This window comes from Platichthys flesus, chromosome 19 (assembly GCF_949316205.1).
Source record: "Platichthys flesus chromosome 19, fPlaFle2.1, whole genome shotgun sequence".
Lineage (NCBI taxonomy): Eukaryota > Metazoa > Chordata > Actinopteri > Pleuronectiformes > Pleuronectidae > Platichthys > Platichthys flesus.
This window is the reverse complement of record NC_084963.1, coordinates 10,647,500-10,671,511: the sequence shown is the minus strand read 5'-3', so window position 1 is coordinate 10,671,511 and position 24,012 is coordinate 10,647,500. Positions and strand designations below refer to the sequence as shown.

At 41.5% G+C, this 24,012-nt stretch overlaps 1 protein-coding gene across 1 annotated transcript in view; it reads left to right on the top strand.

The window, feature by feature from the left end:
• brinp1 (bone morphogenetic protein/retinoic acid inducible neural-specific 1) overlaps positions 1-20,465 on the top strand; it is a 108,148-nt gene extending 87,683 nt beyond the window's left edge. The window contains exons 6-8 of the mRNA XM_062413604.1: positions 3,128-3,364; positions 7,370-7,592; positions 16,748-20,465. Of these exons, the coding sequence (XP_062269588.1) occupies positions 3,128-3,364; positions 7,370-7,592; positions 16,748-17,888 (1,601 nt within the window). The 3' untranslated portion in view covers positions 17,889-20,465. The remainder of the gene's footprint in view (positions 1-3,127; positions 3,365-7,369; positions 7,593-16,747) is intronic.
• The last annotated feature ends 3,547 nt before the right edge of the window (positions 20,466-24,012 follow it).

The following is a 24,012-nucleotide window of genomic DNA, read 5'->3' as shown; positions in this document are numbered from 1 at the left end:
TATTGCACCGGTGGATTAAGTACTGATTATTTTGCAAAATTGCGGCCACACAATGGTCAATTAATCTTTAATGAAAGGGTAACTTATGAGGCGGAGCGTGGCATTGCAATAAGCAGTCAACTGCTTGCCAAGGCAGTTAAAAGCCTCAGTTGTGGCCCTCATCCCCACATCCCCCCCCCCCTCCCCCCCCCCCCCCCCACACCCCCATCTATCACCATGTAAAGATGGAGCTCTCCAGGAGGACATAATGAAAAGGCATAGTCACAGTTGCAGAGTTTTTTAGCATTCACGGAATGTTCGAGGGCCTATATCCTCCGACCTACGTGAAGAAAATATATCAGCCTTCTGATGTATGCAGGGAGATTAACTGCCATTTTGAGGCGCTATTTATTTAGAGCAAGCCAGGCATAGGGGTTGCAGGGAATTATGTGCACTGACAGAGCATGAAGTTGGAGGTTATCAAATGGCTGCATGGGAATTCCAATATGCACCTTTCGTTTCATCAGCGGCTCCTTAATGACGATAATCCAACACCTAGTGTTTTCCTCAACCACGCACCTGCCTCGGCCCCGTATTAACCGTGGATTTATGGTGTGGTTACCCTCAGAGTTTTCACATGTTACTGCAAAAACACAGCCACAAGTCACAAAGATAAATGTTTCTATACTCTGATTAGTTTCTCGATTCATTTTGGGCCTCGAGGACTCCGGCTCTCTCTCCACTCCCCCCCCCCCCCGCCGCACCAGCAAATGTTGATGGATTTACTTTTATTGCATGACATCATTTCTACACTGGAGTGGGCGGACGAGACATCGAATATCCAGTAGTGGAGTACGTGCTCGGGTGGGAGAATGTTGGGGATTGGGACGGGGGGGGGGGGGGGGGGGGGGAGCACGAATGAGGATCGTGATTGATGGAGTGAATGAGAGGCAAAGGATGATGGGGGGGGATGAGTCGAGGGGGCATGTGCACGAGTGTGGCGGGAGTAGGAGTGAGTGTAATGAAGTAAGACAGAAGAGATGTGTGCAGAAAACGGAAGCAGAGGTGGAAAGAGAGAGAGATATGGAGAGGGAGAAGCATTGAAAACGAAGGGACAGAAACACTGTGGGAAGAACAGAGGGGAAACAAGCGACCACAAGACTGATAGTACTGACCTGAGTGTCAGCATCCCGAATGGTTCCTTCTGCAATCTCCCAGCACCAGCACATTCATTTCAAAATAGAAAATATCTGTTTGTGTGTGTGTGTTTGTGTGTGTGTTTGATGGGAGGGTAGGGGGTATGAGGTATGGTTAGACAGCAGAGGCTAGAGAGGGGAGGGCTGAGGCACTTTGGTGTTATTGTGCACCCGGCCGCTGGCACCAGCACTGTCAGTGAGCCGCGTTGATCCGTGAACTTGCCATCTGGATTCTCCCACAAATCACATTAAAGTTTCAAGCCCAGGAATACATCAAGCTAAATGAATATTGGATCCAGGGGCCGCAGACAGGCCTGATGGAGGAAAAAGCCCCCGTGCAACCCAACTCTTTTGTGGTCAGACATGATCAATCCATTCCCTTTACTCGCTGCATCCCACCGTCCGTCCGTTCCCCTCAGAGCTGATGGGCAGCGGTTCTGAGGAGGTGTAGAGGAGAAGGGAAGCGGGTGCTATTCAAATGAGAGGAGACGTTACGAGTTGAAAGTGTGAAGGGTCGTCCCCTTTGTGGCAGCCACACACGGGGAACTCAAGCACGTTTTTTTCTCCAGTAAATGTAATTTACATCATTATTCTACACAGATACGACCTTGATTATACGTGGTGATAATGACCATACTATTGACAAGTATTCTAGGATTAATTACACAGTCTTTTCTTTAAAGGCTGTTGCCATGACAGCAGATGTTGAAGTTGTACTTTTGGCTCCAGAGCCTGGTATTGGCACGTATTGTATTGAAACTTCTATCCGCTCTTCAAATTACCCACTGTTATCGGGTTAGCGTATGTTGTGCGTCAGCATTAATTGCCACGTGCATAATAACAGATTATACTATTTGACTCCAACCGGAAAATAATTCCTGCCTGAATTATACCCTCACTTTCCCTTTTTATTTCAGCAACATTATGTTGTTCCATGAGTGTTTGTATAAATGGATTTCACCTTTGGGTGAGAATACTATGTGGGTGGGGGGGAAAAATAGAAAAACAGTGCAATCATTCATCATTCAATAACATATTATGTTCTGGCTCCTGGTTGCATATTTTCTGCTGAAGCGCTGTTTGTGCACAGGTAAACCCATTAAGAAAATATTGCCTCGCAAGATGCAGTTTAATACAACAAGGACAAAATCCGTTTAGTTCTTTTCCGATCCAGTGGCTTGTAGAGCTCAGGATTTATTTTATCTGGAGCTGGACTGAGGAGAACGCCTTAACTGCTCACCCACCTTCACTTATGAGATCCCCACAGTGAGATATGCATCGGCTCGGTCTTAAATATTATAAGTACCTTGTCAGTGGTGAGAATGGAATGTGTTCTTTCAAAGTTGAGTATGCAAACGCCGTGAATGAATAAACCAACTTGGCACCGGAGAGCACTCATCAATCACTGTTATACTTTGCTTTCACATCATGAGTGACCACAGACAGAAACCACTGGAGTTGAACACAGCAGAGCTTCGGAGCGCTTCTTTTTAAAAGTAGCGAATGAGTGCTTATGACTCAAAGCAATCTTTGAAGAGCAGCCAGCCGTTTCACACACTTTTTTCAATTCTAGTAACTTTTCTTCTAACATAAGTGTTTATTATACCATTGTTGAGGTGCTGTTTTTACTCTATTAAGTATAAAGTACATTTAATGAAAAAGAATACGTGGAAAAACTTTTCATATCATGCCGTAGTTCGCCATACGCACATTTTTCATACACATCTTTACTAGATCTTGTATCTTTTTAAATTATAAAGAGGAGTTTAATTTCTAGTATGTTTGAGTTATGAAAACGTTGCATTTCTTTTGTCTGTAATTATTCACTGATTTCCAACATCAAGACAAACGAGCAAGGGCGGGATTGCATTTTTTCTGAGCTCGTACTTCATATCACAACAATAAAGAATGCATTACGCCTGATTAAAACCTCCCACTTATCTCTTTTCCAGGTCTTCAGGTAATTTTCCCAGAATACCTGCAGGAGAAATTCGTCCAGTCAGCTCTGAGCTACATTATGTGCAATGGAGAGGGCGAGTACGTCTGCCGCAGCAACCAGTGCATCTGCCAATGCGCCGAGGAGTATCCCCAATGCAACTGTCCCATCACCGACATCCAGATCATGGAGAACACCCTGCTGGGGATGTCTGAGTCATGGGCTACCTCTTATAAAGACTTTGAGAATTCTGGTAAGTTAGAACCCCATTAAATTTTCATTTAGCACATCATGATAATTATGTAAATAATATGTGTGTATCCAAATTCCTGACACATTTCGCAATATGAATTAATTAAGTGCTCATAATTAATGAAAACACAGTTTGCTCATATTCAGGTTCAGAGTTTTGATTTTAATAATTACCTGAAAGCTTTTTGTATGCTCTAATGTTCAGAAAACCTCACTGTCCTCTTACTGTCCATTGCTTAGGCTCCTCTTTTCAGCCTCCGTCTGAAACGCTTGCTTGTAGCTCCTGTCTCTTTAAGTCCCCCCCTCCCTGAAGAACCCAGTCTACTCTGATTGGCCAGCTGGACCACTCTATTGTGATTGGTAAACCGCTGAGAGTGTCTGATCTCACTTTACATGATTTCGTTTTGGGGGCGTGACAGACTAGTCGCTGGTCGTTGTGATATGACATCACAATGATGTACAGATAATACAGGTTCTTCTGGATCAGCGTTTTTTGTGGGCGGGACAATCTCCCTTTACCAAAGGTTTTGGCATTTTGAAAAATTATAACATGTCCCCTTTAAAGGGCACAGATGCAGAGTTCTGACAGTTAGTAATCTTTGAGTCCCTAAATGTTTATCGTGCTTGATGACCCTTAACAATCTTTGATACGTTTTCCCCTGTGACCTTTCTTCTTCACTACCAGAATTAATAGAAACCCAAATTCCCTTACTTTCCCTGCAGAAAGTAGAGTGAAATTTCCGTATTATTGCAAAATATAATATTGTGAAGGTCAACGTGTATTGGAGTGCGGCTAATGCAATTTTGCTATTCCTACTCTAAAGAGAAGGGGTTTGCTTTCTGTCTCGGTCCAATGGTAAACATCCGTTTCCTCTAACCACCACAGTGAGGGTTTTATGTTTGGAAAATCCATCAGGAAACACTCTTATGGGCCTTCTTTGGAATGCACTGACAAATTATTGTATTATTTAGATGCATGGATTTGTCCATAAAGAGGAAATGATGGCTAATCAGATTGCTTTCCTAGGCCCACTGCTTGAATATCATAGCAATTACTGTATGTCTGTTTCCGTTGATGAAAATACAATAAGACACTGTCGAATATTGGACACGGTAAAAAAAAGAGTACGACTGTGCCCAGCTGTTGAATTTATTATTGAAAGCATGTACAAGTGTCCCAATAAAACCTGCCAAGAACAGATACATATATTTATGTCCCATAGAAGGGAAGTTAATGTGAGTCATAGAGGTCCCTGAGTGCCCAACATGTTTTTTGAGGTTAGATAAAGGATAGCACAGTTTCCTTGATTCATAGGGTGAAAGCAGAATCTAAAATGTTCAAATATGATATATTATACTATAAGATCATTTAAAAAGAGGGGTCTTTTCCACTAATAGTACATTTTATTTGGTTATTAAATGTGACCACTGCAGAGAGATGTCCTATGGCCTAACCAAACGGACATGAAGAGCTTTTTTGTTAATGTTAAGCAAGTCACGCATGTCGGCACGGTGGCGCTTTTATCACCTCAGCCTACTTGGTATTCCACTGACTCGCAATGATCAAACCAACATGTTTTTTCAGCTATGTGGATGCGCCATGCAGTGTAAGCAATGTCAGCACTGATGGGCAAAAAATGCTTAGAGGCTTTTCTGCTGCCCATGGTGATCATGTACAGTGTATCCCCTACAAAGACTCCTGTTTCCTCTAGGGGATTAAAAACGTCTGGCTTTGTCAGTTACATTTTGAGAGGAAGGAAAAGAAGTGATTTGATTTGTTACAACTGATATCAACATCTTCTACTGCAACAGATAATATGGAACAAATGGATGTTCTGTTGACTACCATTCCCTGTTTCTTTTGAAGATCTGACTATAATAACTTTATTTGTATAGCATCAAAACAAGGTTACAAAGTGCTTCACAAAATGGCCACAAATGAATGAACTCAATTAAAAACTATTCAGTACCAATTTAAGGTCCAAATCACAACATAATGAGATCAATCCCTTACAATATAAAGGGAAACCCAACAGCAACCCAACTGCTACAATTATAACATAGGCCTACAACTCAAATTCAAATGAACAGGTTATATGTCCTGGAAACTTTATATATGATGATTGCTGGTTAGATGTCTGAGAACCACAAATTGACGTACAATGGCACAAAGGGCAAAGTGGAGTTACACCACGAGGGGCTGTCATCTTTAGATAAGGTGTGTTGGGTGACTTGTGATGATAGTCATTCAAGGAGAGTATGTGGACGCTTTGGAATCTATGTCAAGGAGGAGAACTCTGATGGCTTTGATGCTTGCGTAAAAAGTCTTGGCAACCGTTGGTTGACCTGGACTGGGGGGACTAACTTGACAATTGATTTATTTTTTCCGTTTTCTTTGGTGAGCGACTCAGACAACTCTGAAGGTGCCGAAGACGCACAGCTTTTCTAGGAAAAGGGCGAGGGCGGTACCTAACATCTCTGAAAATGGGGTGGAGGAATATGGCAAGTTCAAAACATGGGAGGAGAATCTGGCTTCTTTGAAGAAAAGGGGGAAGGGAGCCCTGACACGCCTGGAAAAGGAGAGGAGGAAATCCTGACATTCCTCAGCTGCGACTGAAAAAAGAGCTCTCAGCTCCGTGGTTTATGCTGTTAAACTGTCTTGGAGAGGTCTGAAGGGGGAGGGGGAATGGGGGGGGGGGGGGGGGGGGACTGAAATACAGCACAGGTCTTTGCATGTTTTGAATTGGGAGACGTGGATGCGATGAAGTTTTTCATCCACTCCGAGAATATTTATGTCATCTTTACCTTCAAACCCAGTTTTATTCAGTACTAAGGGTTTAAATCCATTGCGCGTGTATAGTCATGCGTCACCTAAGCCATGACAGTATTCAGACAACATATGGAACCTGAGTAGAGACGGTCACATTTGTACGAGGCTACTTTGTCTCGATCTCAACCACTGACATATCGCTAAGCAGACATTTTAGGGGGCTTAATTGTTTATTTCTAATGATACACGTATCCTCAGAGATGATAATGAGCTTCTCAGAGAGTCATGACTCATTTGATTAACAAACCAGATAAAAGTTTGTTTTATCCTTGCGTGTTTGCCATTGAAGTTACCAACACCTGCGTGTCCATTGTTGCTGAAAATTTGACCTGTATCAAAAACCAGGGTCAGGGAGATAGGCTCACAGGTTTTCCTGGGGAGGGGACAAGGACAAAGGATCAGAGGAAACTGGAGGAACACAAATTACCATCATCATCATGTTTACTGTGCCAGGGAGATCTCATTTCCCTTTTGATATTCTCACAGCAGACGCAGATAGGTTTAACATTTTATAACAGCAACCGTTGACATTTAGAAACATAGACAGATGTTATTTGTCTCAAAACGAACAGGAGGCTGGTTAGGTGGATATTAAAAGATAATTGCAACAGTTTTCTGGCCTTATTTTCTAAACCAATAACATTGAAGCACATGGAAAAATCCTTCCATTGCAACGCTTTTCTGATAACATTGTCTCCTCTGTTCCCTGTGTGAATTTTCTGTTTTATTTTGGAAACATCTGCTCCCTCGCTCCCCTCACCTGAATCCTGTCTAGGATTAGTTGCTGTTGTGAACGTGTCTGAGCTTCATTTTGGAAAACTCTGGAGAAAGTACTGACCCAATTCTCTGGCGCCCTTTCGGATGTCCTGTCTGAAAACGGGTTCAGTTGACAGAATGTATTGTTAGCAACCCATCCCACAGACATGAGGGAAACTCCTCGATAAGATATCCAAGTTTATAGCTATGGATTAAAACCAATTGTTTCCAGATATATCAGTTAATATTAAAGGTTCCTTCTTATCTGTTAAAATACCTTAACTAGCCCAGTCACTTTTTGTCTCATCTTATTTAACTTATCTATCTGGCCAAGTCTGAAAACAGATTTTATTATTTAAAGAATCTCTCTATTTTGCAATCTGCTCACTCCTTCCATCTCTGTCTCTCTTTGTCCTCCAGATGAGTTCAAGTCCTTCCTGAAGAGGCTGCCCTCCACTCACTTCCTGCCCATCAGCAGTGTGCATCTCCTCTGGGGCAGCGACTGGGACCTGCAAGCCAGATACAGGCTGCTCCAGAGTTCCCTGGAGATTCAGAGGCTCAAGATCCAGCGCACTGCCCGCAAGCTTTTTGGCCTCAGCATCCGTTGTCACCACAACCCCAACCACCAGATGCCTAGGGAGAGGTGGGTAGAAACACGACCTCCCCCCTCATGCTGGAAATGTGATGAGGATTTTATTTAGCAACAAAAACCAAGGGGTGCTGTTTTTAAGCGTGATATTTTGGGATATTTGCTTTTGTGTTGTAAAGGAGTGATCTCCTCTCTGAGGGGATGTTAGGGTTTTATATTGATTGCTACTTTATGAAGCATGAACAGTAAGGATGTCATCCATTATACATTTCAACTTATGGGTCTGTTCTTTCTGTCCATCAAGTCAACTTAGTGCTGAGGCTTGCACATGCCCAGAGCACTCTTGCTCACTCTTGTATTTCACGTTGCAGTCTGAGAAGAAAATGTTGCTGTGGGAGTTTTCTTGATAGGTCATTGCACACATCTGTCACCACCCACTGCAGTTGCAGCTTAAGAGCCTTGCTGCAGATGTACCCTGGTGTCAGCACTGCCTGAAAAGCCTGGAATTTCCCGTTCCACTCTCTGAGATCAGAAACAAAAATCTGAAAACACCTCGCAAAATATGCAAAGTTCCTTGCTTCCAACTGGAACACCCTTAAAACGGTGCAATGTAGGGTACACCACAGTATTAATGGAATCACCATCTGTAAAATATTAATTTGAGTGGTTTGAAAATGAGCAACTGTCACCGACGGAAAAGGAGGAGCGCACCCACACTTGTGTGTGAGAGTTGACAAAGGTTTGTGCTGAAGTGTTATCAAAAAAGCCACAGTATGCGCTCCCTCTTCCATGGAGTACACATCAAGGGGGCCTGATGGCACTGGAAATAAGAGCGCCGTGTTTATTTGCTTGCTTGTGTGAGAGACAGTTTTGCATCGGATTGAGGATTTATCTGTTTTCATCACCTCTGTGTGCATGTGAACACACTGTGCATACAAGCCAGAGTGGGAATAAGTAGTCTATAGCTCTGCAGGGGTTCCTAGATAATGTTCCTTCCACTATGCAGGTATACTCTTGTGTTTTGAAATGAGTGTAGCTCGTTGTACAAAATATAATTTCGTGGCTTCCCAAGGCTCATGAAACCCCGGTTATGTCTTGTTGCATGAGAGCTAATGGTATCTGCCCAGTATTTAACTAGATAGTTACGATGTTAAAGGGTGCCCCCACTCCATGTCGTCAGTCAGTAATGATATCATTCCATTACCTGCTCACCTGCCTCTCCCCCTGATTCAAGAGAAAATGCACCCCCGACCCCGGCGCCAACAGGGACTCCAGCCCTCACCTCTCCCCTTGGCAGTCTATAAGAGCCGATCACAGGATGAGGGAATTGAAGCAAAGCTGAAGGCCCATAAAGCATCAGCCCAAGCCTTTTGAAGGTGTTTGCCAAACACCTCAGGGAGGCCTTCTAGCACATTTTCCACCTGTCAGTGAGACTGCAGAGTGGCCTGATGATGCTGTGAAAAACATCTTGCCTGGCCCCAGTGGCCAAGAATGGGCACACCAGGGTTCTAACTGACAGCAGGCCGGCTCCCTCGTGAGAGACCATTTGGATCCCCTCCAGTTCATACATCAAGCTGACAATGGGTAGGATGACGTTGTCCCCCACATGCTATTCTGTGCATACTCCCACCTGGAGAGTCACTGTGAGAATCATGTTCACTGACTTGGTGGTTTTAAGACCATTCAGGCTCTTCTACTGGGAGGAATCCTCAGAGCTGTGCATGATAAAGCTCCAGGGGTCATTTGGATCGCAGCTTAGCTCACAGACACAGCCCAGATTTTCACACTCTGCGACTGTGTGACATCAACATGTGGGAAACAAAGTAGCTCCCAAGGGTTTGTACCATCTTCCTCTAACCTTTACGTGTTATGGACTTCAGTGCCATTCAGAATGATGCTATATACAGATGTTTCCTGAAAAACTCTGTGATATTGCAGTGCTTTTAAGGGAGTAAGGATAAAATCTCAGGTCGGACGAGGGATCTAAGTAGCCAAGATTAGACAGATGATATACTAATGCATATCCGTTTTTTGTACTACAAATTATACACATACAAAGAGAGTTCACTAGAAGTTGATACTTTTCGAAAAAAAGGCTGATACCTTATCAAAGGGATGTGGTGGCTCGGTGGCACAACAGGGGTTCAGTCTTTTGAAATGCACAGGAAAGGTAATAAGAATCTCTTTTGCTAAGGCTTGGCTGCTTTGGCGAGCTAGTTAAGAACAGGTTTTTTTTTAATGATTTGTACAATTTGAGTTTCATAGAAGCTACTTAATAAAACATTTCAAACTTGGCACACACCCTCAGTGCAGGTATAACTTTGAATATAAGTAAAGGTAAAGTATATTCCTAACTAATTAATACTATAATTACCAATAGATAAACTGTATTAATTAAAATAATAATAATAATAATAATGCATTCCCAGAACAACTGGTCCTCTTTACTCTTATTTGAATTCCTTCATGCAGCCTTAACAGCGCATCCATATTATGCCACTCAAAGCAGGTTTTAGCTTAATTAAATTATGGATGCAATATGGAACCAGGGAAAGTTGCTTATTACTGAGTGCAATTATTATGATGTAAACAGGGGGCAATCAAGTTATACTTATCCAAAAAAGATTTTAAGTCTTAAATCACGTTGCCCTCTCACCGCTGTATATTAAATAAGTTCAGTCAATAAACATGTTTACATCAGCTAATGAAAGTCAGGCACCTAGATGCATTGTCTATAATAACAAATACGAGTCACCTCCCGATTTTTTCGAGCTTTACCTCAGCACTAGGTATCCAGTCATTAAAAAGCATTGTAAATTCTCGTTGTGAGCACTCACCGCAATAAGCTTGCGGAATCTTAATACGTGAGCTATATTGGCTTTGCCCTTGCATTTCCTGTAATGAGTATGGCAGCTCGCTTCAAGAAGAATGAACATAGCAGTTTGTCTTTGGTATAAATGATTAATAGTGACAGATATGAAGTAGCATCACTCCCAGCCAAGTAATTTGCAACCATTAATTATTCATATTCAAAGGCATATTTACAAATATGAGTGTACCCTCCATATGATTAACTGCTTTGCCCTAATTTATATTGATTTTGACGTGGCACTGCTTATGTTTACCATTAAAGTTCTAACTTTTTATCTCAATCTTTGCTTATACATATATTCATTCCGCCTCACACTATAGCGATCCCTACACATAGAATCATCAATGTAAGGGGGCGGCTTTTTCCGTTTTCCTCTAATGGAAGCTGCTGTTCTCCTGCTCTGTTGTTCTCTTTTCATCTTTTCTTTTTCCTTGCGCCTGAATGAGAAGGAGCTATGATGCATGTTATATGAAAACCAGGGCTGTCTGATACCCCATTACAAACAAACAGTGAAAACAAACAGCATCCATTCCAGTGTGTTTTCATTAAATTTCCTATGGCAAATCTCAGCAAAACCATTGCTTAATATAACAAAGACAAGGCAAACTAAAACTGTCTGTATGGTGCACTCAAATAGCTTATTGAAGGAGGCATTGATTTGATAAATTATGTTTATGCTCAATATTTCAGAATGGAGATTTCCACAGTTTTTACAATCAGAGGAGGGATCATAATGACTGGCCCTGTGTCGAATGCAATAATGAAAAGCTAATAAAAACTGATGGGAATTGTTTTAACTGTGAGGCACCTATTGTTGGCAAAAAAAAATCTGTTTTATTATTTATCTTCAATATCCTGAACTATTTAATATCCAGTTTGTCACAACAAAGAGATCCATCCATCCATCCACTTTTCTGTTCCTCATCCATGTTTGGGTCACGGTACCGGCAGGTCAAGCAAAGCAGTCCAGGCGTTCCTATCCTGAGCAACAGCCCCCTTTGGGGGACCCCGAGGCTTTTCTAGGCCAGATGAGATATATAATCTCTCCAGCATCTGCTTGGTCTTCCCTGAGGCCTCCAAACAGGCCTGGAAGACCTCCAGTGAAAGGCACCTAGCAGGCATCCTAATCACATGCCCCAACCTCCTCTTTTGACATGAAAAAGCAGCAGCTGAATCACTCTCAGTCTGGCCTCTCCCCTGGAACTAATCTACTTTGTAACAGGTAGAACCAAACCAAAGGCCAAACAAAATGGAGAGAGGTGGCTGGCAGGGCTGAGAAAGTCTCGCTGAAGGCTAGGACAACTATGTCCTAGTGAACACTGATCTAATTTATCAGTACCAACAGCTGAAAAATAACCAGGAGGTCAAAGGCATGTCTTTGGCCACCGGAGGAAATATAAAGGTCAGTTGTGAGGAAAGACCTGGTTTGTGTCAACTAGAGACAGCAAGTTTCTGTTAAGCCATTGATGTAAAAGACGAATGCCTACTCTCTCAGAGAATATTATGACAGCACCCACAAACAAGCTGTGCTAAAGCATTGACCAACTAGCTAGTGTTAGAATAGCAAGTGATGGCCAAAGAAGCAAGGGTTCATAGCTCGAAACACAAGGTGGAAGGTTCGCTGCCCCTGCTGTGGCTGCTCTGCCTCCTCCGTGGCTGATCAAAACAAAAGCAAAAGAAGGCGAGAGGTGTGATCACAGTTAGTTCCCCTGAAAACAGTAATAATCACACTTATGATAGTAAACGTTATTGTTGGCAGTGCTACGATTTCAATCTTTCATCAGGGTATATAGTCAACCCAGTACACTGGCAGGTTTCTACTTGGTATTTAATCTTATATTCATGCCGTAGTGGGCAGCAAACACGTGCTGGGGAAAGATAACAGGATCCAGCCATCTCTCTGAAGACACTGTGGACCAAACTGCTGCACTGCAATGTGAAGTAAAATCACAAATACAGGCCTGCACCAGGAGATTAAGACATTTCTTCTCGTAGGAGGAGCCGCAAGCAGATACCGGCACACTAGTGCACAGAAGCAAACAGGCACTAGAAATAGCAGGTCCACGCAAAGGTGCAGTATATATCAAGTCTGCAACTGAACAAACAAAGGGTGGAAATCAGAGGTCGACTTTGTTGCAGTGTTGAAATTATCATGTGGACCTTTGGCAAGAACACAAGAACAAACATGTCTGGGAAAAGTTTATAGTTTGCGGTTTGTCAACTCTCATGCTTCTGGCCTCAGACGGATGACTTCAGGCTCGTGTGCAATGTCACATTGGGAACAAATATGTCAAACAAAAGCCAAAGCATACAGCCAAGATGTTGCTCTTTCTATCTGATAAAGTTTTGCTTGTGGAGGAAAAAAGCCACATTGACAATAACATAACTCTACAGACAATAACACTCAAAGGACACTCGAAGCAGGTATTCACAGACAGAAAATACACACTTTAATCAATGAGTTACCTAGAGAAAAAGAAACCAAACTCTCAAAAATTTAACTAGATTGTATTATCACCACCATTCTGTTTCGAATTCATTAGATGTAATATACAGAGACGTGTATCAACTCTTGATAAACATACATTTAGTTAGTTAGAGAGTTGGAAACGTGAACAACACAAAAGGAAATTGCTAAATGAAGATTAGAGAAATTTACCTTCATCTCTGAGAGATAAATAACACATTGAAAGGATTTTATATAAAGTTACATTCTTCAGAATCTAACGATGATTCATTTTTCATTTTGTTCTTCCAAACCTATCACTGCACACACATCTAAACTCATACTGCAAATAATATGCAGCAAAAGTTTAGATGTTCAGTGATTATATTTCTACTATAAATATTTAATGCCAGTGTGTATGTGACTACACCAAAGAAAAACACTTGGAAATGGGTGTATTATTGCAATAAAAGAAAAGTCCTATACTAAAATCAAACATTTACCAGGAGAACATGTAGTTTTTTCTCTCAGATTTGCTTAAAACTTAAAAAAAATTCATAAATTCAGTGTTTTTGTCCATTGAATCACCTGCAGTGGGGGACATGATGGAATTAGAATACTTTGCTGTAGGATTTAATACTTCTTAGTTTAGCCTAGAATATATAATAGCGATCTCCTGAATGCAGAGCAGATTTATTGCAGAGATGAGGGTTCTGGCAGGCGAAGTCTGAGGCCACAGAGCAAATGGCCTATTTTTTGTAGGACGGTGCCAAAGAAGGCTGAGATGTGAGTGGGACTGGACGGCTGACCAGTCAGCTGGGGAATGAGCAGAGCAGGCGATGGAGGCTGGGCAATGAGCAGGGTTGGAGGAGCGACCAGCAGGAGGATGAGTTGGGAGGCAGACTGGCGAGGCAGGGGGTTGAGTGACGCTGGAGATGGGTGGAGATGAGCTGGTAATGGAGAGGGGGCGCTGTGTGCTGGGCATGACGGGTACAGTGGAACATGGGTTGATCTCGGAGATCAGGGATATAAAGGTTCGTCACAGAAAATTGTAAATCCCAATTAGATGGATGGATGTAAACCAGCAAAATCATTTCAACTGTCCACTACAGTCGATTTTCTTGTGTATTTATATGACTCAGATCTTCAGGTTCTTCTTCTTGTAAATTTGTGTTTTCTTGTAAATATACTTTCAAAGGAAGATGTCAAGTGGCCTTGGGTAAAGTGCCTGCATTCCACAGCCTTAAATTCTTGTTTGTTTCTATGAATAGAAGAACATTCCTGTTTTAACCCAAACCAAAATATTTTTCGAGACCCAACCAAGGATTTCTTATCAGCCTACACTCAGACCAGGTTTTACACTGAAAAACATGATACCCCAGAAAACTTCACCGCATTTTTATTCCTGTGACCATGAGCACAAAGCTCTGACACATCTGCTGGTGTTGGTTTGCTATTTCATGTCTATGGGTTATATCTGATTTGCTCCAAATTATATTTTAATGGAATTCTATGTCAATCTTTCTTATTCTCCATTATTCTTCAGCACTCAAAAAATGTCTAGCCATTCAAGACTTATTTGTAAATGTGTTTTGTGAGGGGTAATAAAGAAACATACTTGTTATTATTAAGTATGTGCAGTATTTACATTCACAAAAATGAAGGTCATGCGAATGTGTGGGAAAATGGGATCATGGAATCTACGGCACACCTTTAATCCCCCCAACATTGTGAATCCAGGATCAAACAATGTGCTTCCATTGTCCTCTATAGGTGATCTGTTCTAGGCTCATTCTTGGTGTAGCTTGAGGGCTCAGTGGCCTGCTGAGAATGCAACGTCGTCCATCATAGTTAATGCTAAGGTTCATTAACATGTCAAGCTAACCTTGACCGTCCCTCTCCCCTGAAAAAAAATCAGGATTCCAAATTAATCTCCTATAGTCAGAAAAAGAAGTTCCAATACTGTCAGGATGACAAGAAAAGATGCCTTAGGGGAAATAAGGAGACATGATAGGAATAACAAGTAATGCCTTCCACTTGAGTGAAATAACAGAACTCCTCTCTTGAAGGAGAGAAATTACCCTGTTCACAATCCCGACTAGATGTTTTAAAATACTGTGGCATGAAAAAGTAAGTAAAATAACCTTCATTTACTAATAAATGTGTCTTCCAATATGATTACATTTACATCTAAGGTCCAATAATAAACAAACACAATGTTTTGTGACTAATAACCCACAGATCGTTTAATTCTTAATCTTTAAATATTTAACCTGTAGGGTATAAATCTTTGAACCCTTATCATCTTAACCTCTATGTCTATCCTAAGGACTCAAATTATAAAAACATAGGGGGAAACATGCAGTCCATTTCAATACAACCAGATTGGACTTGTTTGTCTGGCTCATCAAAAACAGTCTAGTACATTTTAATTTTAAAGAAAAATAATCTCCTGATGTGAATTATGTCTCACAAAGAAGAGATCCGAGATTGAGGATCGAGAAACTGTTGATTTACACAAAGCTGGACATTTAAAATTTTAAAATCCTCTCGCAGATGTTAGCTCTGTTTGACAAACTGTGCCGAAATTTAGATGATTTATTTCTGCGGCTTGTTCCCCTAGAAGAGACTGTGCAGCTAAGGGAGGCCCAGTGAAGGAAGGATCAGTGGGGAAAGCAAAAAAAAATGAAGCCCAGAGAAATGTCAAGGCTCAAATGTCCGGGGTGAATTGTATATTTCATTACCCCAGAGTGAGGCCTTTGTATCTGCATCATGAAGCAAGTCCTCCTCCACAGAGTCCGCCATGTTCCACCACCGTGCTTCTGCAGTAACACTCGTCCTAGTCACTCAATCCCGGTTGATATGCAAATCATGGTACATGGTTGTATGGTGTCCTCGGTGGGACATTATTCTAGCAGCCACTTCTCTTCAAAAGGAAAAAAATGAATGCCAGAGTAATTTCACACTCACAAATGCGTCTGGGAAAATATTTTGTGGACTAATGAATTGTAGAGAGAGAACAAATAGGACCATATGTGTGGGGTAAGAGGTAAAAAAGGGAACTGCATACCAATTTGAAAACATCATCCCATCATGATTCGGGGCTGCTTTGCTGCCTCCAGGCTTGTACAGGTGAAGTTAATTCCAGAGTTCAAGTTATTAAGGTATCTGACATGTAACAAGACATGGTTAGCGTGGCTCTCCGCCAGTTAAAGCATAATGAAAGCTGCGTGATGCTAAAGGACCACGACTTTCAGGATGATGGAAGTGTCATCGAGAAAATCCACCTGTCGGAGTCCTTCTGTCGCAGCCCGACCTAAACCAATAATAGAGACGCTGTGGAACAACTGAACCTGAAGCAGTTCTAACAGAAGAATGATCCCAAATACCTCTAATCGTGTTGCAGGGCTCGTCTGCAGTTGAAGCAGTTGTTGGAGGAAATTGATGCTGGAGGGTATTCGACCTCTTTTTAATTCCAAGTGATTGCTTAAATTTTTTTCTACGAACACAATGGCTGTGGTCAATAAAGACAACTTTTTTTAATTATCTATCTGACTTAATTAATAATCTATCCATCTATCTATCATCTAACTGTGCCTCTTGTAAACAACGCGGGTCATTTACTTTCATTCTCTTGTCAGCGGTGTTGATTCATTTCAGTGTGGTTAGGACACCCTGATAACACTTGGAGATAATACAACACAATTAAAAGCAAGCTTCCGCTGTGATAAGTTAGCTGTCATCACAAAACCGTTCATCACAGTATCACAAATTAATCAAAATCAAAGATCTTCTAAGGGGGGGGGGGGGGGGGGGGGTAAGCCATGGGCTGTTTAACAGCAGTAATGTATTTATGTATATTTTCTTTTCTTTTCTTATGTGTCTTTCTAGGTCTGTGATGCAGTGGCTCAACAGGGTTCAGTCCTTCCTCTACTGCAATGAGAATGGGTTCTGGGGGACCTTCCTGGAGAGCCAGAGGACATGCGTGTGCCACACGGGCGTCACCCTGTGCCTGAGACCCATCCCGTGTGTCATCGGCGGCAACAACAGCTGTGCTATGTGCAGCCTGGCCAACATCTCGCAATGTGGCTCCTGCAACAAGGGCTACAAGTTGTACCGCGGCCGATGTGAGCCCCAGAACGTGGACTCAGAGCGCAGCGAGCAGTTCATCAGCTTCGAAACCGATTTGGACTTTCAGGACCTGGAACTCAAGTACCTGCTGCAGAAGATGGATTCACGGCTGTACATTCACACCACGTTCATCAGTAACGAGATCCGCCTGGAGACATTCTTTGACCCCCGGTGGCGTAAGCGCATGTCCCTGACCCTGAAAAGTAACAAAAACCGGATGGACTACCTCCACATGATCATCGGCCTCTCGATGAAGATCTGCCAGATGCGAAATAGCAGCATTGATCCCATGTTCTTTGTTTACGTCAACCCATTCAGTGGCAGTCACTCGGAAGGCTGGAGCATGCCCTTCGGGGAACACGGCTACCCACGCTGGGAAAAGGTACGACTGCAGAACTCCCAGTGCTTCAACTGGACTCTCCTGCTGGGCAACCGGTGGAAGACCTTCTTTGAGACGGTGCACATCTACCTGCGTAGCCGTGCTAAGATCCCGACGGGCCTACGCAACGACACGGGTCAGGGTCCGGTGGATCTCGCCGACCCGAACAAACGGCAGATCTACATCAAAATATCTGATATCCAAGTTTTCGGCTACAGCCTGCGTTTTAATGCCGACCTGCTCCGCAGTGCTGTGCAGCAGGTCAACCAGTCGTACACACAAGGAACTCAGTTCTACTCATCCTCATCTGTCATGCTCCTGCTCCTGGACATTAGGGATCGGATTAACCGCCTCGCCCCTCCGTCTGCTCCTGGCAAACCCCAGCTGGACCTCTTCTCTTGTATGCTGAAGCATCGGCTCAAGCTCAACAACAGCGAGATGATTCGAGTTAATCATGCCTTGGACATGTACAGCACAGAAATACTAAAACAGTCGGATCACCTGACTGCAAAACTCTGTTGAACCCAGTGGCGTGGACAGAAGGACGGCAAGCTCAACACACAAACGCCGACAGATGAACTACGGAGGGATATTAATCTTGATTTCTTTTCTCTTTCTCATTTTTGGACCTTTTCTGCCTTTTGATGTACTATTAACTTTGTAAGCATAATTCTTAAAGAGAAAACAAAAGGCAGTGATGAAAAGCATTTCAGGAAGATGAAGAAGATTCGTGGAACAACTCTATGGACTGTATCATATTTGTCCCAGCATGTCTGTCATTCCCTTAATGAACTATAAAGAGCGAGAGAGAAAAAAAGAAATATAAAAATGTATGTACTGGTGAAAAAGAGGCCTTGATTTTAGTCTGAGGGATCAAAGGTTATATCTGAAACTGCCATTCTTTACTGGGGGAACAAAAAAAAGAAGAAAAAAACATTTAACATTTTTAAAGGAATAATGACATAACACAAAGGGCAGTCCAGATATCCTTTTATTTCAGCTAATGTGCAAACTATTTCCGACAGTTTAATATCAAAGATGTTTATATACATTGTAAGGATTAAATAGCCCTAGTGAGTAAGTAGTCAACAAATTACTTATAGACTCTTTATTACATCTCAAACCCACAGTGTGTCTGCATTGCTCTTTGTGAGTTATGAGGCCACTCCGTCATTGTTCTGACACATAAGGCACACAGCAGGGCAGTAATGGATAGTCATGTCAAATAACAAAAAGCCAGCTGTTTATATATACATATATATGTGGGTGAATGTGTGCGTATGTGAGTGTGCAAGTGTGCGCATACCTTTTTTTGGCTTGATGCTTATTGCTGTTCGTTAATTGAATGTTTCATTTGAGATTGACTCCAGTCTGAGCTGAATCTCGCATTTGGATCGCTTCTTCCCGTGTTTGAAATTCCAGCTGTGTTTTTTCACAAGGCAGTACCTCCTGGTGCGTGAGTGCAATATTGTGGTCTGAAGATTTAACAATCAATGCTATTTTGTACAGCTTTGCAAAATGTACATGTTGTGACTGCTGATTCGTGGAGCTTTCCAGCACCAAGAGCAAAATGTAAACATTCATTGTTCAGGCACATTCGCAAGACAACTTAAAGCCATACACTTCCCTGAGGTAGACATACAACATGAAGCTCATCCATGGTTCACTTAGTACCTACATGGAAAAAGATGTTCCATTTATATGTTTTTATTTTATTCTCTCACTTGATTCCATCCAGCAAAAAGACAGATGAAAAGAGAGGGAACATAGTGCTGGATGCAAATTGTTTTAAAGCCATTGAATGTGTCACAGGGGGAAAAAAAATTATATAAATGCTTATATTAAAGCTTAAAATACCTTTTTGGCAGTGATTAATATGTAAGCTTTTCATGCCCATGTGTAAAAATGTTTGTTTCTCTATCTAGATGTCAAAGTTTCTTCTGCATGTTGGTGAAAACATCAGCAAAGCTGCAACGTTTATCATTTTGAATCATCAAATTTGAAATTTAAAAACCTACTACACTACTATCAATCAAAAGTTTAATAACACCTCAGTTTTTATTAAAAACTTTTAGCAGTAAGTCTCAAGGGAATAACCTTAAACGCAGTAAGGAGTAATTTGGCAAAAGCAACAAAAAGAAGAGGAAAGTAAAGTTCATGAAAAACAGGCTTTTTTCAAGGATGACAAATTTGTTAAATTACAAGGTTCCTGCAGCAATGGAAGTTAATTAGGCCTTGAAAGATACTGCAAACAATTCCTACAGGTAAACCAACTTATTTTAAATTACAAAGTCTGTTGATTACCAGCTGGAACAAACTGTGTTAATACGCAATTGGATCCATTATGAGGACAATACTGTGCTGAGGGACGGGTTAGACCATCCCAGTTACCAGATGAACTGGACAGGATGTGATTTTATGCATCCGTGGAAACTTCTACAACCCTGTTGGGCCTAATTTTTCCAACCAATATTTCATTTGATTTATGCAACAACTAAAACTGAGGGGTTGTAAAACCTTTTTGTGTATTGATAGTACTTCAAGTCCCACTTTATTTGGTTAATCGGATGCTGAAACATCGCTTTTACTGGTGACCTTTTTGTAGGTCCACATTATTACTTGCATATTTGTCCACAACAAGAAAGGCAAGGTCCACCCATGTCGTAGCTGTTCTGGCGTTGAAACATACAAATAAAGAGGCAACCATCTGTTGCCGCTGTGTCACCCAAACTCTGAAAAACCTCCCTACTATAAAAGCTGCAGGTGCAAGCTTTTAGAATAGTATTTATAACCCATTGATTCCATATGTCTTGCGTCCCTTGATGTACCTTTAGTTTGGTTGGTTGCCTTGATATTATTTTGTTGAACTTTGTTGTATGTTTAAAAAGCTGTACTAGTCCTTTTTTTTTGTGATTAAATAACTTGTGAGGTTAGCTGTAAGCAGTGGCACGTAAAATATCTGGAAACAACCAGTTCCAATGGGGACATAAACGTGGGCGGGTCAAACAATGAAACTGAAAAGTTCTTGAAATAACACCGTAAATAGTTCGAGCAATGATTCAAGAGAGACATGCATCGGTCCTGGAATTTCTGGTGATTGGGTATCTATGTAGTATGTAGTATATGTTAGCACGTAGAGTATGCGGTGGCCAGTTCGGAACACACTAACGCTCAGCTTGTAGGGCTCAGCTCCATGTTTTTAGGTTGATCTCACAGTTCACAGTACTTTCTTCAGTCTTTGTCTTTGTTAATGGCTCAATATATCTACCGGTGCTTTCAGTGTGCAAATGATGACAGCCCTGCTCCGAGGCGCGTCCGGGCCTGGGCATAGCGTCGTAAAATGTGCTGTCTCGTGACCGGTGCATCTGCTCGGGTGTAGACGGCAGCTCCGGTCGCTGACTCAAATTTTGCCGCTGCCCAAACACCAGCTTCCCTGCAGGGCAAACACGGTTGCAACTGCTTGACTCGCGTTAGCGTTGGAGGTTATCAGGTTCGGTGCTGAATTTTGAGGGCCATTATCTTCCTTCTGTGCCATTGATCACTTAAAATATGTCAGCATCCATTGCATTACCACGGACATTTGCATGCCAACAGTATCTGCGAATGGATTTGTTTTAGCGGATGCCGAGCTAATTTTGACATATTGATGCCAAGCCCTCACAAGCCCGAGATGGCCATTATCCTACAGTCAATACAAACGCAGTAAACAGGGGAAATGATAGTTCAGCAAACACATTGGAGAATCCAAATGAATTGTTACCATGTTGTAATAGTGATAATAACGACACGGTTGTTATTATTATTATTATCATCATTCTTAATATTATTATTAAAGTGCCTGTTATCAATCCCTTTAACATGTTTAAAGCTGGAGAAAACATTTTGATGTTCCGCAGAGGAGCGACACTCGATTAGCTTCAGAGTTCCAGACAGTACACGATCAAATACAAACGTTTCATCTCCTCCTGAGGTCTGAGCTGCGAGGAGGTTTGTGCATGTGGGGATTTCAGCCACCAGACGGGAAACAAAGAATGACTTGTGGTAATACTGGTGGATCCTTTTAGTCCCCTGTTGTACAATACATGTGTAAATATTAACTCTGTTACAGTAACGACACTCTGCTACGGTAACAACATTATAAAATATAAAAGTATTGAAAGGGAATACAAAGACTACTTCAAAAAAAAGCCCTCCGTCTGAGTACATGAGCACAAGGAACAGGGCACTCATGTCTTATGTATGTAATTAGACTCATGACAATTTATGACTGTTTTTATAATGTCGGAACATGCTGTACATTACAATTTAGTTTTGAGCCACTTGCAAGGTCCATAAAACAAGCACATTTACTCGTATGACGTTATGCTACCACAGTGTTGCTTACATGTATCCATGACTATGTCTGAAGATTTTTACACCTAATACCTTGCCTATGTACTTTTTTGCTGTTCTGTTGGGATCATTATATCAGCTTATTTCAAATGAATGTTTCATATAATAATCTATTTCTCATTAAAATGCTATATTTAATAAGAAGAGCAAGGCTTGTTTTTACCGTTTCCAATTCTAGAAACGACACATCTATGGAGCACAATACATGCTAGAGCCCGACCGATGATGCCAATACCGATATTGAGAGGGAAAAAATCTGGATTTAGTGTATTAAATATATTATTGTATATTATCATATATATAAAAAAAAGCCAATGATTCCTAAGATGTCTACATTAAACCATTCAGACAAAGAAAGGTAACTGAGGATTGATATTTTACAATTGGTCGATCAACTTTATTATAAATAATATTAACTCAAATGTCTTTCTGCATTGGAAAATGTTATATGGTTGCGTATTGGCTAACATAAACACGGATACTGATAGGTATGGGTCAGGCTCTAATACATATTCTGTGTAGAGTATTTTCCAAATTCTAGGACCCAACTAATATTAGTGTCCTGCCATGATCAACACAATTCTCTGGTGCTGTTTAATATTCTCACCGTGGGTTTTCTCCTGTCTCTGACATTTGCTGATAACAGAGATAATACCCATGGCCAACCACTCCTTTTTGTAGCTTCACAATTTATTGTTTGCTGCGATGAAAGAACCAGCGCCTGTGCTCAAAGATTCAAATCCAGTTAGTCTGTGGCATTCATCACCACAAGATTTGGTAGCACACAGACGCATCGTTTCTCTTTATCTTTTCACCCACTTAGTCATTTTTCTGTTTTTGTCTTTATTGGTGAAAAGCAGAGCTGGCACAGGCTTCAGAGTAGAATCTTTTTATAATCTTAAATTCAAACATGGGCCCATATTGAAGTTTGAGAGATATAAGCCACTGACGGCTGCAGCAGCAAGTCGAATAAAGTCAGAATACACAAGAATTGTTGCAACATTAATTAAATGTATTATTTAAAGCATCAATTTGACAAAGAGAACATAGCGAAACAATATAAATTCAGATACAGACGTTTAGGGAATCTGTCAAATCAATGCTGTTTCTTTAAATAGTTAATCAATCAATCTTCCAGGAGACATTTATTGATTGTAAATCTGTGATGATAAAAAGTATGGTGACATTTTAATGCTGGATGGTTGTGGACAAATAACAAACAGCCCTGTATTACACACAAGTACAGATTATTCAGTTTTACACATATTACATCATATTTAGCATTTGATTTTAAATTATCTATTTTATTCCATACAAAAGTGAATTGCCTTAAGCCTGAAAAAACATACTCTAATGCTAGTACAGAAAGTCAGTGCCATCATATGCCATCTTTTAAAAGGCTTTCCATTTGAAATAGTCAAGTCTCCATTTTGACATTTTGTACTGTCCCCTAGTTTAGTCTTAGTTTTGTCTTGTGTGTCCATTTAGATATTTGTCAGTCTCCCAATACTAGGACCGACAAATTGAGTTCATGGGTAATCGGTCAGTGTTATGCGTTGTGTGGAACTGTCGCCTCACAGCAGGAGGGTTCCCAGTTTGAATCCTGGTCCTCTCTGTTAGTTCACAGTGGGTGGTCTCTATCTACTCTGGCCCCCTCCTCCACTCCGAAGACATGCAGAGCCTCTTAACCGAGCACTGGTGTGAATGAGGGTGAATGGTGGTTTGTTGGGGACCTGTCAAGCATGTACCTGCCTCTCGTCCGATGTCAGCTGTGATTGGTCAAAGCTGCCCAGCGTCCCTTTAAAGGATAAGCTGTATAGATAATGGATGGATGAATGGAATTATTTCAAAATTCCATTCATAATAATAATATATATAAATAAAATGGTGCACTATTTCAATAATGCTATCCCACTTAACATAGCTAATGTTAGCATAGCTGCTAACTGCCCTGCCCCTGCTCATACGTTTAGAATTTGGTCATATGCACAAGGAAGCAGACTTTAAATACTGAATGTCAGCCTCTCAGTGAACCCCAGCATGAACTCACTACATTTGAGCCCTCGCTCGGAGCCCCTAATGCAAACTCCAGAGCATGCTCCCTCACATGGCCTCGAACCAGTGAACGTTACCAGTCGTGTTGCTTGGAATGACTTGAGAAGCCAGAGGAACCCCAGTCACGCACTGAACCCATGGGCGCCACCTGCACCCTTGTTTTAGCACAATCAGTTTGAGTAACTTTTTGAAAGGTCTA